This window comes from Hemitrygon akajei, chromosome 18 (assembly GCF_048418815.1).
Source record: "Hemitrygon akajei chromosome 18, sHemAka1.3, whole genome shotgun sequence".
Taxonomy (NCBI): domain Eukaryota; kingdom Metazoa; phylum Chordata; class Chondrichthyes; order Myliobatiformes; family Dasyatidae; genus Hemitrygon; species Hemitrygon akajei.
Window position 1 is genome coordinate 11,808,713 of NC_133141.1, and position 20,950 is coordinate 11,829,662.

At 43.3% G+C, this 20,950-nt stretch overlaps 1 protein-coding gene across 7 annotated transcripts in view; it reads right to left on the reverse strand.

The window, feature by feature from the left end:
• Positions 1-15,098: 15,098 nt before the first annotated feature.
• The window catches only part of LOC140741086 (KAT8 regulatory NSL complex subunit 1-like), a 174,837-nt gene continuing 168,985 nt past the window's right edge, over positions 15,099-20,950 (reverse strand). For all 7 annotated transcript variants that reach the window (XM_073070808.1, XM_073070809.1, XM_073070813.1 and 4 more), the window contains one exon: positions 15,099-19,263. In XM_073070808.1, the coding sequence (XP_072926909.1) occupies positions 19,042-19,263 (222 nt within the window). In that variant the 3' untranslated portion in view covers positions 15,099-19,041. The remainder of the gene's footprint in view (positions 19,264-20,950) is intronic.

Sequence of the window (20,950 nt, forward strand, 5' to 3'; positions counted from 1 at the left end):
AGTGACACTGAGGAAGGACAGGTAGATGATCGTGTAAAATTGAAGTTGGTGAGATGAGTTGAAGTGTAACATGGGGGCAAAATTGAAAAGGGTGATGAATACAGGACTGAAGGTGTTATATTTTAATGCACACAGTATACAGAATAGGGTAGATCTTTTAGTGCAGGTAGAGATTGGCAGGTATGACGTTGCAGACATCACTGAGTTGTGGTTGAAAGGAGATCATAATTGGGAGCTTAAAATCCAAGGATACACATTGTACCAAAAGGACAGGCCTAGCAGGCAACGGGTGTGGCATGGCTCTGTTGGTTAAAAAAAATTAAATCAGATCCTTAGAAGTGACATAGGATCAGAAGGTGTGGAATCCTTGTGGGAATAGTTAGGAAAGTACAAGGGTAAAGAGACCCTGATGGGAGTTAAAGACAGGCCTCCGAACAGTAGCCAGGCTACAAATTGCAATGGGAGATAGAAAAGGTGTTAAAAGAGCAATGTTGCGACAGTAATGGGGCATTTCAATACCCCAGGAATATTGGGAAAATCAGGCTGGTGCTGGATCCCAAGAGAGAGAATTTGCAGAATGCCTACAAGATTTACCATTAGTGCAGCTTGTGGTTGAGCCCACCAGGGAAAAGACAATTCGGAATTGGGTGTTGTGTAATGAACCAGATCTGAAGGTAAGGAACCCTTGGGAACAAGTGATCATAATATGATTGAAATCACTCTGCAATTTGAGAAGGAGAAACTAAAGTCAGATGTATCAGTATTACAGTGGAGTGAAGGGAATTACAGAGGCATGAGAGAGAGGTTGGCCAAAGTTGATTGGAAGGGAGCAGGAGCAGGGATGACAGCAGTACAGCAATGGCTGAAATTTTTGGGGGAAGTTCAGAAGGTGGTGGAAAGATACATCACAAAGATGAAGTATTCAACCGTGGCTGACAAGGGAAGTCGAAGACAGCAAAAAAGCAAAAGAGAGGACACGTAATAGAGCAAAAAACAGTGGAAAGCTTGAGGATTGGGAAACTTTTAATAACCAACAGAAGAAAACTTTAAAAAAAAATAAGGAGAAAAAAGATGAAATATGATGGTTAGCTAGCCAATAATGTAAAAAAGAATAGCAACATTTTTTTCAGATATATAAAGAGTAAAAGAGGTGACAGTGGATATTGCAGCCCTGGAAAATGACAGTGGAGAGGCCAGAGAAACAATAATGGGGGACAAGGAGATGCCAGATGAACTAAACGAGTATTTTGCATCACTGTGGAAGTAGCAATGTGCCACATATGAGGCTGCTTACCAAGTTAAGAGCCTGTGGTATTACAGGAAAGTTGCAAACATATTAGAGAATTGGCTGATTGGTAGGAGGCAGCAAGTGGAAATAAAAAGATCCTTTTCTGGTTGGCTGCCGGTGACTAGTGGTGTTCCACAGGGGTCGGTGTTGGGACCACTGCTTTTTATATCAATGATTTAGATGATGGAATAGATGGCTTTGCAGATGATACTAAAGTTGAGGGAGGGGTAGGTAGCATTGAGGAAACAGGTAGGCTGCACATGGACTTAGATAGTTTAAGAGAATGGGCAAGGAAGTGCCAAATGAAATACAATGTTGGAAAATGCATGGTCATGCACTTTGGTTTTGACGGGGAGAAAATCCAAAAATCTGAAATGCAAAGTGACTTGGCAGTTTTGTGTAGAACTCCCTAAAGATTAACTTGCAGGTTGAGTCAGTGGTGAGGAAGGCAAATACAATGTTAGAGGTCGAGAATACAAGAGAAGAGATGTGATGCAGAGGTTTTACAAGCCTTACCTTGAGTATTGTTAACAGATTTGAGCTCTTCATCTACGAAAAGATGTGCTGGCATTGGAGAGGGTACAGAAGGGTTTCACAAGGATGATTCCAGAAATGAAAGGGTTACCACATGAGGGAACGTTTGCTGGCTCTGTGTCTGTATTTGCTGGAATTCAGAAGGATGAGGGGGAATCTCATTGAAGCCTTTCGAATGTTGAAAAGCCTAGACAGATTAGATGTAGAAAGGATGTTTCCCATGTTAGGGAAGTCTAGGACAAGAGGGCACAGCCTCAGGATAGAGGGTTGTCCATTTTAAGACAGATGCAGAGAAACTTCTTTAGCCAGAGGGTGGTAAATTTGTGGAATTTGTCACCACAGGCAGCTGTGGGGGGTCAGGTCACTGGGTGCATTTAACATAGAAACATAGAAAACCTACAGCACAATACAGGGTCTTCGGCCCACAATGCTGTGCCAAACATGTACTTACTTTAGAAATTGCCTAGGGTTACACATAGCCCTCTATTTTTCTAAGCTCCATGTACCTGTCCAGGAGTCTCTTAAAAGACCCTATCATATCCGCCTCCACGACCATCGCCAGCAGGCAGCCCATTCCACGCACTCACCACTCTCTGCATAAAAAAACTTACCCCTGACATCTCCTCTGTACCTACTTCCAAGCACCTTAAAACCATGCCCTCCCATGTTAACCATTTCAGCCCTGGGAAAAAGCCTCTGACTATCCACACGGTCAATGCCTCTCATCATCTTGTACACCTCTATCAGGTCACCTCTCATCCTCCGTCACTCCAAGGAGAAAAGGCCGAGTTCACTCAACCTATTCTCATAAGGCATGCTCCCCTATCCAGGCAACATCCTTGCAAATCCCCTCTGCATCCTTTCTATAGTTTCCACATCCTTCCTATAGTGAGGTGACCAGAAATGAGCACAGTACTCCAAGGTCATTTATAAAAAATCACAAAGAGGAGGAGTCCCAGAACAGATCCCTTTGGAACACCACTGATCACTCACCTCCATGCAGAATATGACCCTTTGACAACCACTCTTTGCCTTCAGTGGGCAAGCCAGTTCTGGATCCACAAAGCAAAGTCCCCTTGGATCCCATGCTTCCTTACTTTCTCAATAAGCCTTGCATGGGGTACCTTATCAAGTGCCTTGCTAAGGCAGAAATTGATAGGTTCTTGATTGGACATGACATAAGAGGTTATGGAGAGAAAGCCAGGAAGTGGGACTGAGGAGGGAAAAAAGGATCAGCCATGATTGAATGGCGGAGTAGACTCAATGAGCCAAATGGCCTAATTCCTGCTCCTGTGTCTTGTGGCAATGGGGAACAAAGAACTGGTGGACAAACGTAATAAGTATTTTGCATCAGTCTTCACCATGGAAGACACCAGCAGTATGCCAGAAATTCAGAAGTGTTAAGGGGGCAGAAATCAGTGTAGTTGCTATTACTAAGGAGAAGGTGCTTGGGAAGCTGAAAGGACTACACCCCAGGGTTCTGAAAGATGTGGCTGAAGAGATTGTGGAGGCATTAGTAATGATCTTTCAATAATCACTAGATTCTGGAATGGTTCCTGAGGTTTGGAAAATTGCAAATGTCACTCCACTACTTAAGGGGGTGGGGGGGCAAAAGAAAGGAAATTTTAGACCAGTTAGCCTGACTTCAGTTGTTGGGAAGAGGTTGAAGTCAATTATTAAGAATGAGATTTCGGAGTACTTGGAGGCACGTGATAAAATAGACCAAAGTCAGCATTGTTTCCTTAAGGGGAAATCTTGCCTGACAAATGTTTTGGAATTCTTTGAGGAAATAACAAACAGGATAGACAAAGGAGAATCGGAGGATGTTATGTACTTAGATTTTCGGAAGGATTCTGACAAGTTGCCATATACGAGGCTACTTAGCAAGTTAAGAGCCCATGGTATTACATGAAAGATACTAGCACGGATAGAGCATTGGCTGATTGGCAGGAGGCAAACAGTGGGAATAAAGGGAGCCTTTTCCGATTGGCTGCTGGTGACTAGTGGTGTGCCATGGGAGTCAGTGTTGGGACCACTTCTTTTTACGTTTCATGTCATCGATTTGGATGACAGAATTGATGGCTTTGTGGCCAAGTTTGCAAATGATAAGAAGATAGGTAGGTAGTATTGAGGAAGCAGGGAGTCTGCAGGGGGACTTGGACAGGCTGGGAGAGTGGGCAAAGAGGTGGCAGGTGGAACACAGTGTCAGGAAGTGTATGGTCATGGTAGAAGGAATAAAAGCGTAGACTAATTTCTAAACAGGGAGAAAATTTAAAAATCTGAGGTGCAGAGGGACTTGGGAGTCCTTGTGCAGGATTCCCTAAAGGTTAATTTGCAGTTTGAGTCTGTGGTAAGGAAGGCAAATTCAATGTTAGCATTGATTTTGTGAGAATTAGGATATAAAAGCGAGGATGTAATGCTCAGACTTTATAAGGCACTGGTCAGACCTCACCTGAAGTAGTGTGAGCAGTTTTGGGTTCCTTATCTAAGAAAGGATGGTTTCTCCAGTGCAGAGGAGACACAGCCAGGCAATTAGTGTAACACTATTACACTGCCAGTGGGTTCAATTCCCACTGCTGCCTGTAGGAGTATGTACGTTCCTCCCACATTCCAAAGACGTTAGGGTTAGTGAGTTGTGGGCATACAATGTGTTAGAAGTGTGGTGAAATTTGCATCTGCTCAGCACAATCCTCGCTGATCTGATTTGATGCAAGCAGAGGAGGTGCTGTACTGGTGCATAATTTTCTCAGAACACTGAAACAAATTGGGGAATGTGACTACTCTCTTAAATTTGTGTCTAATGTGGAAGGGGATGTCTTCACATTTAAATATCACCTATTAGCCACTTTCTTCCACGTGTAAAACTCTGGGTTTAAATCTAAGCAAAGCAAACCAAGGCACAGCTTGACTTTGGTAGACTGGACAACCACAGTGAAAGGTATGTCAATAAACAAGGAATGACTAGATAGACAGACAGAGCCAGGTGAGGGTAGGGAATGAACTGGAGTGGATCAGGAGAGAGGAACAGAAGTTCAAAGTTAAAAGTAAATTTATTATTCAAATATGTACATAACACCATACTGTATACTGCCCTGAGATTCATTTTTTGCAGGGCATTCATAGCAAATAAAAAGAAACACAATACAGTACAATTAATGAAAATTCACACATAACAGACAACCACCCAATGTGCAAAAGACAACAAACTGCAAATACAAGAAGAGAAAAAACAAAATAATAATAATTATATATAAATAGCAATAGATATTGAGAACACGACATAAAGTCCTTGAAATAAGTCCATAGGTTGTGGAATCTGTTTACTCCTGGGGTGAGTGAAGTTATTCTCTCTGGTCCAAGAGCCTGACGGTTGAAAGGAAATGACTATTCTTGCAGCCGGTGGTGTGAAGGGATGCAGGTTACCTTGCAATTGCAGAATTCAGTATTTGCGCTGTTAAGTTGACCAACCAGGAATGAGGTGCTGTTTTTTCTAGTTTGCTTCCATAGATATGTAGTGGAGAGTATATTGACTTGTCGCATTACAGCCTGATATGGAAACACCAATCCCCTTGATCAGAAAATCCTACAGAAGTAGAGGATACAGACCAGCCCATCACTGGTAAATCCCTCCCACCATTGAGATCATCTACATGGAATATTTTCCTAGGAAAGCAGCATCCATCCTAGCTGCTGCCATTAGCTTTGTGGGAGAAGCCAGAGAGAGATAGTAGAGGGTTGCCATTCTGACTGGAGGCCTGTGACTAGTGATGTGCTGCAGGGATCAGTGCTGAGTCCATCATTGTTTGTCATCCATATCAACAATATGGATGATAATGTGGTAAAATCAGCAAATTTGCAGATAATACCAAGATTGGGAGTTTTGTGGGAAATGAGGAAGGCAATCATGGCTTGCAGCAGGATCCGAATCGGCTGGAAAAATGGCAGATGGAATTTAATACAGACAAGTGTGAGGTGTTGCACTTTGGTAGAACCAACCAGGGTAGATCTCACACAGTGAACGGTAGGTCGCTGATGGGTGTGGTAGAACAAAGGGACCTGGGAATACAGGTCCATAACTCATTGGAAGTGGTGTCACAGGTAGCTAGGGTCATTAAGAAAGCTTTTGGCACATTGGCCTTCATAAATCAAAGTATTGAGTACAGGAGTTGGAATGTTATATTGAAGTTGTAGGAGATGTTGGTGAGGCCTAATTTGGAGTACTGTGTGCAGTTTTGGTCACCTACCCACAGGAATAAGGTTAAAAGAGTACAGAGAAAATTTACAAGCATATTGCCAGGACTGAGGGCCTGACTTATAAGGAGAGATTGTGTAGGTTGGGACTTTATTCCTTGGAACGTAGAAGATTGAAAGGATATTTGATAGAGGAATACAAAATTATGAGGGGTATAGATAGGGTAAATGCAGGCAGGGTTTTTCCACTGAGGTTGGGTGAGACTACAACTAGAGTTCATGGGTTAAGGGTGAAAGGTGAAAACTTTAAGGGGAATGCGAAGGCAAGAAGAGAGGTTTCAAGACCAAAAAGCTTGGAGACAGCAAAGTGCCAGATCACCCAATAGGCCCGAAAACACACCATTAGGCTGGAGATCACAGGCTCCAAAAGTGCCAGAACCATATTTGAAAGAAAAAGAAAATGTGAAAATAAACAGTTTTGTGGACCATCTGGAGAATGTCACCTTGGGTAACGTCATCCATGCCATCCATGTACCTATTGAAACTTCTCTTAAACATTGAAATTTAGCTCACATGCACAACTTGTGCTGGCAGCTCGCTCCACATTCTCACAACCTTCTGAGTGAAGAAGTTTCAGCGCCATCTACCAGCCTCTCTCTCGCTGCTGCTGGAGGAAGGAGTCTGCGTGTGATGGTCTCTCTATTCCTCTTGCTCCCAAGGGAGGTCCCTATGTTCCAACGGTCTCTTGCTCCCTCAATGCTGTCAGAGGATGGCATCCAAGTTCTGGGTCTGTGGTTTGGACGCATCTGAGAGTTGCATACTTTGATAATAAATGTACTTTGATGGTAGGGGTATGGAGTGTTATGATCCCAGTGCAAGTTGATGAGAGTAAGGCAGTTTAAATGGTTTGGCACAGACTCAATGGGCCTGTTTCTGTTCTGTACTTTCCTATGACTCTATGAAGGTACAGGAGCCTCAGGACTCGGACCACTAGGTTCCGACAGTTATTACCCCTCAACCATCAGGTTCTTGAACCAAAGGGGATAACTTCACTTGCCCCATCATTGAAGTGATCCCACAACCGCCTATGGACTCATTTTCAAGGACTCTTCTTCTCATGTTCTCGATACTTATTGCTTATTTATTTATTATTATTATTATTATTTCTTTTTGTATTTGCAGAGTTTGAAATTGCACACTGGTTGAACACCCAAGTTGGTGCGGTCTTACATTGATTCAATAATGGCTATTATTCTATTGTGGACTTCTTCAGTAACAAGAAAACGAATCTCAGGGTTGTATATGGTTACATATATGTACTTTGATAATAAATTTACTTTGAACTTTGAACCTGATCCTGACTGTAAAAGAGGCTGAGGGCAGAGGGGTCAGTGCGTGAATGGGAGCTGAAATAGCTTGGAGATCCTGCCAACCACTGCAGACAGAGTGCAGTAGCTCAGTAAAGTGGTGACCTGGTCAACATGTGATCTCAATGTAGAGACCAGATCAGGAACATTGAATGCAGTAGATAAGGCTGGAGGTGTAGGTGAATCTCTGCCTCTCCTGCAAGGGTTGTTTAGGTCCCTGGATGGAGGTGAGGGAGGAGTGGGTAAGTAGGAATGAGTGTACTAGGGGTCACAGAGATTGATTTCTGTGGAAAGCGGGGGGAGAAGGTGTGACATATGGTAAGATGACCCTTTTTCTTGGGATCTTGAATTCTTGCAATTCTACCACCACCACCTCCCCCATGTTTCTACTTATTGCCTGCAATTCTACCCTCCTTTGCTTGGCTCCATCTGCCCATCAGTGCCAACCCCGCCTATCACAACTGGCAGCTTCTGTGTCACCTTCCCTTGCACTTCTATATACATAGAAACAGAAATCTACAGCACATTACAGGCCCTTCAGCCCACAATGTTGTGCTGACCATGTAACCCACTCTAGAATTTCCCTACCACACAGCCCTCTATTTTTCCAAGCTCCACGTACCTATCTAAGAGTCTCTTAAAAGACCCTATTGTATCTGCCTCTACCACCGTCGCTGGCTGTGCATTCCATGGACCCACCACTCTCTGTGTGAAAAACTTACCCCTGACATCTGCCTTGTACCTACTCCCCAGCACCTTAAACCTGTGCCCTCTTGTGGCAACCATTTCAGCCCTGGGAAAAAGCATCTGGCTATCCACACGATCAATGCCTCTCATCATCTTATACACCTCTATCAGGTCACCTCTCATCCTCCGTCACTCCAAGGAGAAAAGGTCGAGTTCACTCAACCTATTCTCATAAGGCATGCTCCCCAATCCAGGCAACAACCTTGGCCATCTGCTCCAGACCTGAAACAGATGCTGCTTGATGTGCCAAATTGCTCCTGCAGTTTGTTTGTCTCCAGATTCCAGCACCTGCAGTCTCCTTGTAAATTGTGGGACCTTCGTCAAGCACCTTCGCTCCATCTGCCAGAAGTGGAATTTTCTGGTAGCCAACTATTTAAATTCTGGTTCCTTTTCCAACATGTCGGTCCATGGCCACCTCTTTTGCCACAGTGAGGCCACTCTCAAGGTGGAGGGGCAACACCTCATATTCCATCTAGGTAGTTTCCCAACAGATGGCATGAACAGCGATTTCTCCTTCTGGTAATTTTTTCCCTCCCCCATTCCCCACTCTGGCCTCATCTCCTCTTCTGCCTATCACCTCTCCCCTGGTGCCCCTCCTTCTTCCCTTTCTCCCATCGCCCACTCTCCTCTCCTATCAGATTCCTTCTTTTCCAGTCCTTTACCTTTCCCACCCACCTGGCCTCACCTGTCACCTATCCATTGTGTTCAATATTGATAACTCTGCTTGTACAGTATGTGAATTCCTCCCATGTGGGAGTGGTAACTGAGTGACAGAGCAACAACAGTAACTACCACTTCATCTCCCCGTCTTGTTTAAAAAAAAGAAAAACTAGGTTTGTACTTCTTGTCCATAGAACTGCATTTAAATCATTGTCACTGAAATAGAGCAATTCAGTCCACTTTACCCATAACACGTAACTTGTGTTCCTTACGTAAACATAGAAAAGAATTGCCAGCATTATAACTGTCTCTCTTTTTTTGTTTTAATGGTGTCTCACTCTTTTCCACCAATTCCTTTTTTGTAAAAACAGTCTCATTTTGTGAAATGTTTTCAACACTAGAACTCTTTTTTTAAATCACTAAATCTAATGGAGGTCAGGGTAGACTACCTGAACAGTCCGGTAAAATGAGAGAACTATTTTGATCTTCAGTCATTTCCCTCAGCTACTAGGCTATGGAGTATATCTCTGCGGTGGGACAGATAAATGACCTGATCTGGTGTAGGTTTCTGCAAGTGTTGAAATGGATGGAGATTCTTGAACAGGGGAGTCCAAGGTAAATGGTCCTCGTCATAAGGATCAGGCCACTCCACTTCTTCCTTGACCTTTTGTGGATTTTGAAGGCGCATGAGCGCACGGCTGCTCCGTCTGATTTCGCCGTGTGAAGTTCTGACCACAAACAATCGTTGTGCATGCTGCTGGACATTTGTTCCTTTGCTGAATTGGTCTGAAACCCAAACAGCTTCACCACTCCTGAGTGGCAACAGAGATTTTACTCTGTGTCTGAGATCATGTATGCTCTTCGTTTTTTCACACTGTGTCGTCTCAAAATTTCTTACTTTGTCTGAGTCCGGTATGTGAGGTTGGAAAAGGGAGGGAGGAACAGGCAGGTTTGAATGCTGAGCAGCTGAATTGTGGACCACTGTCTGACACAAGTGTCTCTGGTATTTCATGGAGAGCGAATACAGCTTTCAGGTGCTGTATAACTGCTGCTGAGGATGTAGAGGACAGCCTGGACACCTCAACATTCAATGAGCAGTAATCCACAGGAAGATATTTGTCTCTTTTCAGCTTGAAAATGTCCGTGCTTTTAATTTGCCATGGGATGTCCGCGAATTCTGTGGGACAGATTTTTGAGTAGTTTTCTGCATGCTTCACATAATCTCCCAGCTCCGTGCTCAAAATAAGCCACCACCTTTCCAGCTCTTAGCTTCATCCCACCCCCTCCGGTCTTCTCCTATCATTTCGCATTTCCCCCTCCCCCTCCTACTTTCAAATCTCTTAGTATCTTTCCTTTCAGTTAGTCCTGACGAAGGGTCTCGGCCCGAAACGTCGACAGTCCCTATAGATGCTGCCTGGCCTGCTGCGTTCCACCAGCATTTTGTGTGTGTTGTTTGAATTTCCAGCATCTGCAGATTTCCTCGTGTTTGCTCACCACACGGATTGCCCTGCTCTTATGTGACACTTTTCAATGCCTTGATGTCCTTGGTGGATTTGACTGATGATTTTGGTCATAGAAGCAGGAATGATGAGCCTGGAGCCCTTTAGCAGCAAACAATCAAGAATGGTGAATGTGTCTCTTTCAAACCAGTGAGATCTGAGTTTGTGAGCTCTATTTGGAACAGGTGGCCATCCATGCTCAGGGTACTAGATTATCTTGCTGCAGATGAGGTCCTTTTTCAACAACGTGAATTTTGTCCAGTTTACTCTGTGATACAGGAAAGCTTTCCTGTACCTGAGCTAATTAGGTATTGGTATCTTCCATGAGGGTGGAGTCAGCTTCCGTTCACTCACTTTTGCATGGCATCTTTGACAGATCATCTGGTGTTGTGGAAGATTTGCCAGGGACATGTTCAATGTCATAACAGTATTGCATAAGCCTCATTCTGAATCTTTGCAGATGTGGAGGCAAGTCATCCAAGTGTCTTCAGCTGAGGAAGCTGACAAGTTGCTTGTGGTCTGTTTCAAATAGGTATTTAGTGCTTATTGAGCAGCGGCTGGAGCATTCAGCGTCTCCTTTTTGATTTGGGTGTGCCGCTGTTCAGTTTGATTCAGTGCTCTTGATGCATATGCCACCAGTTTCCATGTTTTGCATTAGCACTCCAAAGGAAGAGGTGTCTGCTGAGATCTTGGTTGCTTTGTTCGTATCAAAGCATGTCAATGTTGTCGGAGAGGTAAGCTCTGCTTTAAGTGATGAGAATGACTTCTCCTGTGGTGTGTCCCAGGTACAAACATTCCTCTGAGAGAGGAGGTCTCATAGTAGCTTTGTTTGCTTAACAGGCAGTTGCAAAGATTCCAATTTTTAAAGACCAAAACCACTGCACAGAGAAAGAAAAAAAAACAATCAAGCAACCAATAGAAACAAGCAACAGCATCAGAACCAGATTGAGTCCTTAGATCCGTTGCGTGGAGCAGCTGGAGTTGGCCCAAGCCTTGGTCTCAGTAGCACAGCAGCCAGAGCAATTCACTCTTCTTTCAGCACCCCCAAGCCTGTGATCAACTCCAGGTACTTCTTCTGCCACTGCACAATGCTTAGCAAATCCAACTTTGCAATGAGGTTTTTAAAAAGCAAACATGAGGAAATCTGCAGATGCTGAAAATTCAAGCAACACACACAAAATGCTGGTGGAACGCAGCAGGCCAGGCAGCATCTATAGGGAGAAGCGCTGTCGACGTTTCGGGCTGAGACCCTTCGTCAGGACTGGCAGTGGATGGGAGATCCCCAGAGCTGGTAAGGTTGGTGATGGTGTGGGAGACAGTGGCCTGGTGCTCCTTAGTGGGGTCATCATGGAGGGGTAATTAAGAGGAGGTATCAGCAAGTTGTCGCTGTGCCTCGGCCAGGTAGAAGTCAGTACGCCGGACTACAACAGCGCCCCCCCCCCCCCCCTTATCAGCAGGTTTTATAGTGAGGTTGGTATTGTTGCGGAGGGAGCGGAGAGCAGAGCGTTCGGAAGGACTGGCAGTGGATGGGAGATCCCCAGAGCTGATAAGGTTGGTGATGGTGTGGGAGACAGTGGCCTGGTGCTCCTTAGGCAGTCCTGACGAAGGGTCTTGGCCTGAAACGTCGACAGTGCTTCTCCCTATAGATGCTGCCTGGCCTGCTGCGTTCCACCAGCATTTTGTTTGCAATGAGGTTCAGCTTCTCAATTGCATGCTGTCCTAGCAGTGGTGAGAAGAAATTCTGGACAACATAGACATCCTCTTTTAACTGTTCCTTCCTTTTATGGGATGGAAGTAGTAAACAGTCCTTTCACACTGAGCTTGTGTTTCCTTGGCCCTATAAGCATGTTCTTTGTTGGGTTTAGCGTAATCCCTGTTTTCCTTGCCAATTCTGTGAAGACATTTGGGAATAGCTGTGACATGCGACCCAGTGTCCATTTTGAATGTCATTGCCTCATTTTTGCAACTGAACGGTAGCACACCAGCCTTGTCTATTTGAATCTAGAGCCCCAAGGAAAGCTCTCTCTCCATCTGAATCATGGTCTTCTTTGACCTTCTGAAGAAATGACTTTGAGTGACACTGGCTTTTATAAGACCAACTCTATTGCATTAGTGGCATTTCACTTCTTTATTGGAAAGAGCTCTTTGACATGGAATGGATTCTTGCCACGTCTCCTGCAGTTGGACCTGCTCTGTTTAGTTTGAGCTGAGCTCTACTGTCATCTTTCTGTAGCCTTTCTGACCGCACCTTGTTTGTACAGCTTCTAGCTTCACTCTCTCATGTATCACATTTTGCTTTCCTGTGAAATATTCTTTTGATTTGTTCGTCACGGTCTCGTACTTTTTCTGAGCACCTGTCAGTCCCAATCCACCCATGATGTCATCTGTTTTGTCACCCATGCAGTGTGCTTACTTGATGCTCTCCTGAACCCTGAGTGAGATTGCTTGCAATCCTAAATCTCTCAAAGCATCTGAGCTATCTCCCAACTACTCCGATTTAGAGAAATCAATTATCTCTGGGTGGGTCACACAAAATGCTGGAGGAACTCAGCAGGCCAGGCAAAATCTGTGGAAAAAAGTACAATTGACGTTTTGGGCTGAATCCCTTCCACAGGACTGGAGATAAAAAGCTTGGGAAGAGGAACAATGCCTGCACACCAGCCAGTGGGTCCATTCACTCTAGTTATGTCATTTTCTCAAGTTCAGCTGTCCTTGTTTGTCAAACAGACTGGTATACGCTTTTTTCTCCAGTCCTGCTGAAGGGTTTCGGTCCGAAACGTCGACCGTACTTTTTCCCCATAGATGCTGCCTGGCCTGCTGAGTTCCTCCAGAATTTTGTGTGTTGCTCGGATTTCCAGCATCTGCAGATTTTCTCTTGACTCGGGGTGGGGGCTTTATTAGGTAAGTGCATGTAGGTACTGCAGGTATTTGTGCCATTTTCCTGTTTGTCAATTATTAACTATTTTATTTATTTGGACTACAAGCTTGTTCTCTCCCTGTGAATTGACTTCTCTGATGTGTCCATCTCTCTGCACTTCCCAGATTACTACAACGTATCCACTTTCGAGTGTAGCCTTAAGAAGTTGCTTAGCAACCCTGGCACTTCCTCTGCTCACACCTCATGGTGTGCATGCAGTTGGAAACTACCATAGACAGTCAAAGTTGATAAGTCTCTGGATATTTTTCATTGATAGATGCAAACAAGAACTGGCTTACTGTAAATTCTTTCTTGCTGGGGATCTCACTTGGTCTGAAGCATCAATTCGACAGTCAACCAGTTCTGACACCATATTATATTCATTGAGGGATAGTGCAGAGCACACTAGGACGCCAGCATGGAGGATATTCAACTGAACTTTATTGATAACCTTCATTGTACAGTATGTGAACTCCTCTCAAGTGGGAGTGGCTGAGTGGCATAGAAGTAACCCATTAACTACTGTCACATACCCCGTGACCGGGTTAAAAAACCAGCAGAAATGGAAAACACTCGAGTTTGGTATGGCTATAAACTAATAGTGTTTATTAGTAACTAAGCAATACAGTAATATAAATGCAGATATATTGAACAGGTTAGCAATGATATATATATACATGTGTGTGTGGAAATAGGAGCAAAACTAGGCTTTCAAATCTAGGGGTAAGACTGGATACAGTCTTATGATATGAAGAGAGTTAAGTTCAGTTCAAGGTAGTTAGTTGAGTAACATTGGAGAGAGAGAGGGGTGAGAGGTGACGCTGTTGATCTTCCAAAGTCCTGTTGTGGTCACCAACTATGGCCATGATACGTACGACCATTCTTCAGTGGTGGATTATCACCCAGGTGAGGGTGGACACACAAATAATTCCCCACCGGTCGCACCTTTTCACACTGTGAGCCACTGATCAATTTCCCCAAATCAATCCTCCAAAACCCCACCTTCTTGTGGGTGTAACAAAACTCGTTCAGTGTCCTAAACTGCGTATGTCTCGTGGTGTGTCTATGTAACAGCGGACCTGGCTTTTATCTCCCCATGTTGGACATCAGCTGTCCATCAACCCGCTCCACCCTGCTCTCTCTGCAGGAACTTCAACAAGCAGGCAAGTGACCTCGGGGGAAAAAAGGTAAACAAGCTGGCAGAGAAACCATAACATCAATCTGCCGAGCAGTTTCTGTCTCTCTCTCTCATGGTGCTGGATGCCTCCCTCTCTTAATAGCAGCACAGTTCATAGGGTCTACTCTGGACCCCGTTTCAAACTAGGTTTTCCCCTGACACTACCACATTATCCTCCTTTCCCTCCCCCAACTTTTTATTCTGGTGTCCTTCGTTTCCAGTCTGGAAGAAGGGTCTTGGTCTGAAACGTCAACTGTTTGTCCATTCCCATTGATGCTGCCTGGCCTGCTGAGTTCCTCCAGCATTTTGGGTATGTTAATTATAGTGTTTTTTGGATTATAAATAATTATATTGTGATGTGGCACGTGGCCAAGGCGTTGGTCTAGTGATCTGAAGGTCACTAGTTCGCCCCTCAGCTAAGGCAGTGTGTTGTGTCCTTGAGCAAGGTACTTAACCACACATCGCTCTGTGACGACACCGGTGCCAAGCTGTATGGGTCCTAATGCCCTTCCCTTGGACAACATCAGTGGCGTGGAGAGGGGAGACTTGCAGCTTGGGCAACTGCAGGTCTTCCATACAACTTTACCCAGGTCTCAGTCAACATCGATATCGATGGACAGCCAAAGAATTATATTGTGTTCACTGAAACACCCGAGTAGTTGCAGAAGTCAGAGCATCAATCAACAAGTAATGAACACAACAGCAAATCTGGGAAGTCTTTGATCTATTTTTAAAACTTTATTTTTTTATAAGCACAAATTGTGCTTAACTTTTGGGTTGGTTAAATCATAAAGTACTGCTTTTCTGAATAAAGAAAAACATTCTATACAATGAGGACAATGACAGCCCATATCTCCATACACAGCTTCAAAAAGAAAATGTACAAAATAGAATTTTTTTTTTACAAGGGTAAGAACACTACAATCAAAGCAGTCAGCTAACTTTCGTTTAATTAATATAAAAAGATCAAAAGGAAACTGATTTTGTCTTTACACTTTTCAATGCCCAAGGTGGAAATATATAAAGACAGGCACAAGGCTAACAAAGCTTTCAACACCACATGGAAACAAGTATAACTGAACAATTTTCAGAATAAATGGATCACAGGAACTGACAAGATTGGAACTGGCCCCGTCCTATCTGTAGCACACACACAAAATATCATGTATTTTTGAAATGGGAATACAACACATGGCTTCTCCAACAAATTCTGTAACATCTTGGGCCAGAGCAGGTGGACAAGTAGGCTACACAATAGGCCGACCTACTGAGAAGGTCAATCCATCAGCAAGTGTCAATGACTGTGGAGGCTTGAGAACTTCTGATGGGAATGAAGATTCGTGGACCCTCACAGACATGCATTTCCTGATCATTTGATAACTAACTTAATTCAACTCCATTAACAGTTGCTCTCAATATTTCAGGAACAGATGTAAAAAAATTGCTAAAATTATTGACCTATCCACTGTTCTTTCAACAACTGAAAGCAGATTCTGAGGAAACCCAGACTGTGCACCTTCAGAATATAATTGAAAGGCAACACTATTTCAACAGTGGGAAAGTGGCCAGTGGATCTCGTCAAACAAATTTAAGTAGTTGAATGCTAGAGAATGCAAACGGTTAAGAAAATGTAGACTATCTGTTCAATCAAGTCACTGAAGTCAAACAACAAACATGGTGAAAATCAGCCAGTGTGGCAGACACAGGCCACTGGTATTTAGTCAGACCTGAACTGTCCTGATGTAAACCAAAATGGCCCCCACACTCCTTGGGCTGATTTGCTGAAACTAATAGGTGGGACATAGATTTCATCCATGCCATAATGCAAAATGGTCTGAATTTGTTAATGATGATGATTCAATTACAAATTTCAGTTTCAAGTTCCAAGGCTGTAGCTTGAAAACAAATACACTAAAACAATGCATTTGTACTTTTGTGCTGTTCCTCAACAGGAGATGATCTGGCCAGTTGTAAAGATAAATTTGGTCTGGAGTGAATGAGAGTATCTACTATGCTTCTCACCAAGCTGTTTCCTATGTTCTGCATTCACAGAATGCTAAGTGCTGAAAAAGGAGGGACATTGATAGAACCTAAATATAGGTTAATACTGATTTAGAGTCACTATTGAAACCTACATACCAACCCCCATCCCCCCACCCCGAAGAACTAAAGAATCCAGGTTAATTGATCACTTGTACATTAAAAAACATACCCATGTATTACACACCACAGACCCACTTGATTAAAACCAGAATGTCAGCGGTCTCCAGAAAACTATACAGTAACTGGGTTTTATGAATCTCTTTGCTCAGCCCTGATAAGACCCATTTCTATTAAGTCTTTTCTTTGGCAAACCACAGATCTTATCAGGTTTCTCTGATGTTGCCTCTTACAGTTTTAGAAACCTCAATAACCCAACAAAAATGCTCCACCTTGCATTCATCTTTTCCAGCTTCACCAGAAAGGGTTTTGACTAAATGCAATTTTAAAATTGGTCAGACACATCTGAATGTCAGTGATGAGTAAAGGCAATTCACCAGGACACTGCCTGATTCAGATGGTCAAGACAGAAACAGCCCATTAATGCTATACTCTTCATCAGCAGCATCACTTTATAAAGTTCTTTCCATCCCTCCACTCTATCACCATTCCACAACAAAGACCAATAGGGGCTACCTGCTGGACAAAACTACCTTCAGATTGTTGATCCCGTTTCATCATACTCAGCCGCTCCCTCCCCAAATCATTATGGGATCAGGGTACACCAACCCAGTCTCCAAATCGAGGACACCCACACTCTCAATGCTACCTCTAACTCTACCAAATGATTTGCACCTGTACCACAGGTGAGTTAAAAGTAGGGTTTTCCTGCTAATTTCAAACTCTAGCACAGACTTCAGGCACGTTTGTGGATGGGCATGAAGAGAAGCTAATCCATTAACAGAACCTTGTGCCTGCAGCATTGAAGATGCAGCAGATGGAAGAAACCTACCACAGGACTAGCATCATCACAGCACTGCCCTATTTGTGGTGGAAGCTGATGCATCTATGATGGACATTTTGTACGAAAACAGCTGTTTCGCCTTTCAATTTTTAATTTACAATACAGGCAGCCTTCTGAATAACTGTTGTCAGAAAATGGAAAAGGTTCAAGTAAAACAGCACTTGGGTAAGAGCTAAGCCATCCCTAACAAAAGAAGGTGTTGTGATTCTGAAAGGGTTCTGAGTGTGAAATCCTGCACACCTCAACGTCATCCTGGCCACTGATTACATCAGTCAGCTTAAATGTGTCTGTGACCAGAGATTCAACACACCAAGTGTTAATGTTCTCCATGCAGATGCTGAATGTCAAAATAAGATACTCCATAATAAAGATGTGAAAGGGGGGCACAGAAATGGGTTTGGTCGGAGGTGATAGAAATATATGTAAATAACCTGTTTTTTCCAGATGCTGCCAGGCCTAACTTCCTCAATTTACATTCTGGGTAAGTGTCTTGGCTTTTCCAACAATCAAATTCCATCTCAAATCGGCTATAGTTTTACATGGACATTCAATCAACAATTCTCTTTAACTGGAACCGCTTTAAGCTTGTGTTCTTGTACTGTAACCTCATTCTGTAACTCCAGATCCTGCTAAGTGCTGAAATAGTTGCCCAAAGATTCATGAATAATGCAGCCATACAGTGAGAACATTAAACCTTCATTTCAACAAAATCCATCACCAGGACAACTTTGCACTAGCACTGCAAATTAACATATTGCAATGTGCTTCTGATGTGTGATTTTGCTTCCTCTTTATACACTATGGCAATCACCTGGAAACACAATACCCAACTCTATCACTGTTTTCATGGCTCCTGAAAGGGACCGTCACCTATTTTGAAATTAAGGGACATGAAGCAGTCTCAAGGTTCTGAATTGCCTAACAAGGAAACTCACTTTACTGAGATGATATAAACATTATCAGTACATTTTTTGCTGCTTTGCCCCTCTTCTGACTCAATACAATTATTCACTAGAATTTGTTTCAATGTCCCAACATTCTCTTTCCAACTGACAACCCCTCAAACATCTGGCCTCAGGCTGGCAACTCAGTAGAAGTTTTAAAAACAAGATTCAGGAACACAAAGGTGCAGCCAGAGTGCAGATGTACATAACGCTCCAAAATAACTGTACAGCAATCAACTCTCTTTTTGAACATAGTCAGCTGAATCATTGCCTACTGGTCAACTCACTTAGCCCAGGTGCACCAAGTTGATGTCCACTTTAAAGCTCAAAATAGGAACCATTAGTTTGGCCTCCAATAAGACAGCAAAACAGTACCAAAAGTGGTTATGAAATTGGACTGCTTTTGAACATTGCTGAATGTATATTCCATTATTGATTTGAGGGATCAATAATCTGCAACTACATGGACTGTTTTTAAAAAAATTGTTTTGGTTTATTAATATGGCCCAACAGCCAAAGTATCAATCAATCCAGCTTTTACCCTAGAATTTAACTCAAACTGACCTCTGTTGGAATAGCTTAGGTTGATGACAGAAAATTTAACAGAAGAAAGTTGTCTAAATTGGACTCTAAATTCACTAAAACTGTGAATTTTGTTTGGGTGATGTTTGAATATCAAACGTCAAGAAAAGTGTATCTGCCACTATTTCTTTTTATCTGTGTGAGAGCCGTAGAGATATAGAATGTTTCTGCTTGTCATCGTGCGGAACTGTAGCTAGTCCACCACTCTCCAACTCCCTGCTTCCTCTGTTACTGCCTCCAGATGATCGCCGACTGTTTCTGGTTTGCCTGTGGCCAGTTGCAGGTTGAATCTCGCGTTCTGTTCCTGGATCACCTGCCAGAGGGAATGTTCGCTTCTCCCAGGGTTGAACAGTCTACAAGAGAGACAGAGATAATTATTACCTATTAAATAAAATACACTGAACTATTACACAAATTCTGAATTGTTTAATGTAAGAGCTCATATTTACTGAGACACTACAGGCAGTGCAACAATGGCAGGTGGTCTGCAGAAGGATTTGGAGAGGTTGGGACAATGGGCAAAGAAGTGGCAGATGGAATACAGCACAGGGAATTTTGGGGTTATGCACTTTGCTTCTAAGTAGGGAGAGAATTCAGAAATTGGAGTGGCAAAGGAATCCAGGTTAACTTGCAGGCCGAGTCAGTAGTAAAGAATGGGACTAGAGTATCAACACAAGGATGTACTGCTGAGGATTTACAAGGCATTGTGGTCAAATCGCATTTAGAATATTGTGAGCAATTTAACTTACTATTGTGAGCATGTACCTAGGGAAACACGCTGGCTCTGGAGAGGGTCCAGCGAATGTTCACAAGAATTAACCCAGGAATGAAAGGCTTAATGTATATCCCTGGGTCTGTTCTCAATGGAGTTCAAAACGTTTTATGGGGGTGTGGGAAAAGGAAGGAATGTCATTGAGACCTGGATACTGAAAGGTGGAAGTGGAGAGGATGTTTTCATTAGGAAGAGTCTAGAATCTGAAAGCACAGCTTCAGAATTAAGGGACGGTCCCTTGGGCAGTGAACCTGTGGAATTTGGAGGGCTGTGGAGGACAAGTCACCAGGATATTTGAGGCAGAGATAAAGGGGTTAAGGGTTATACAGAGAAGGCAGGAAAATGGTGTTTAAAACAGCCATGATTGAACAGCAGAGCACACTCAATGGGCCAAATGACCCAATCCTGGTTCTATATTGTATAGACTTGTGCACCTCCATGGCTTTGCTCCCCTCCCTTAAATATCCCCATACCTCTCAGCCCCCACACCAAACCTTTTACTGTTATATTTCAACTTGCTTCCTTCAGACTAGTTTAAGAGAATGCATCACCTCACACTGAACAGGATTAAATTCACTCTGCCATCGTACTGCCCTCTTTACCAACTGATAAATGTTGTCCATGACTACTGTCTGCATTAACAACACTTCCGATTTTCAGGTCAACGGAGCTTACAAATCATAGCTCCTGCATTTACATCCAAACGGTTAGTGCATATCGCAAACATCAAGCGTTTAGTATTGATTCCTGTGGCACACCACTAGGCAGGATTTGTAAACAGAATGTCTCTCTACCATCATCTTCTGCCTCCTACAACCACAGCAATTTTGGATCCATAATGTCAATATGGCTAGCATATTTTTTTAGCCTTGCCAACCATCTTACTGAAGCCCATAAATCAAATACATTTAATCTCTGTTACCTTTCAAGTGTAGATCTATCCTGAACCTTAGAAGAGTTTCAGCAGTTCCTACCACTGACAATAGATGCACTGATTTATAATTAACTGGCATATTCCTTCTGACTTGCTGAAATAAAGGAACAACATCTACCAGCCTCAATCATTCACCTTCAGCCAGCAAAACTATAGAAATCTCTGAAAGCACTCTAACTCTTCCCCCCCCCCCCCCCCCATAGCAGCCTGACACAGTTCATGGCACAGGTCTAGTATGCTGAACATCCTGTCTTGGATGGTTATGTTAGAAATTGTTACTGAGATGAAGCCCACATGTTTGAGTGGAACTAGAGCATAGAATCAATAAAACAAA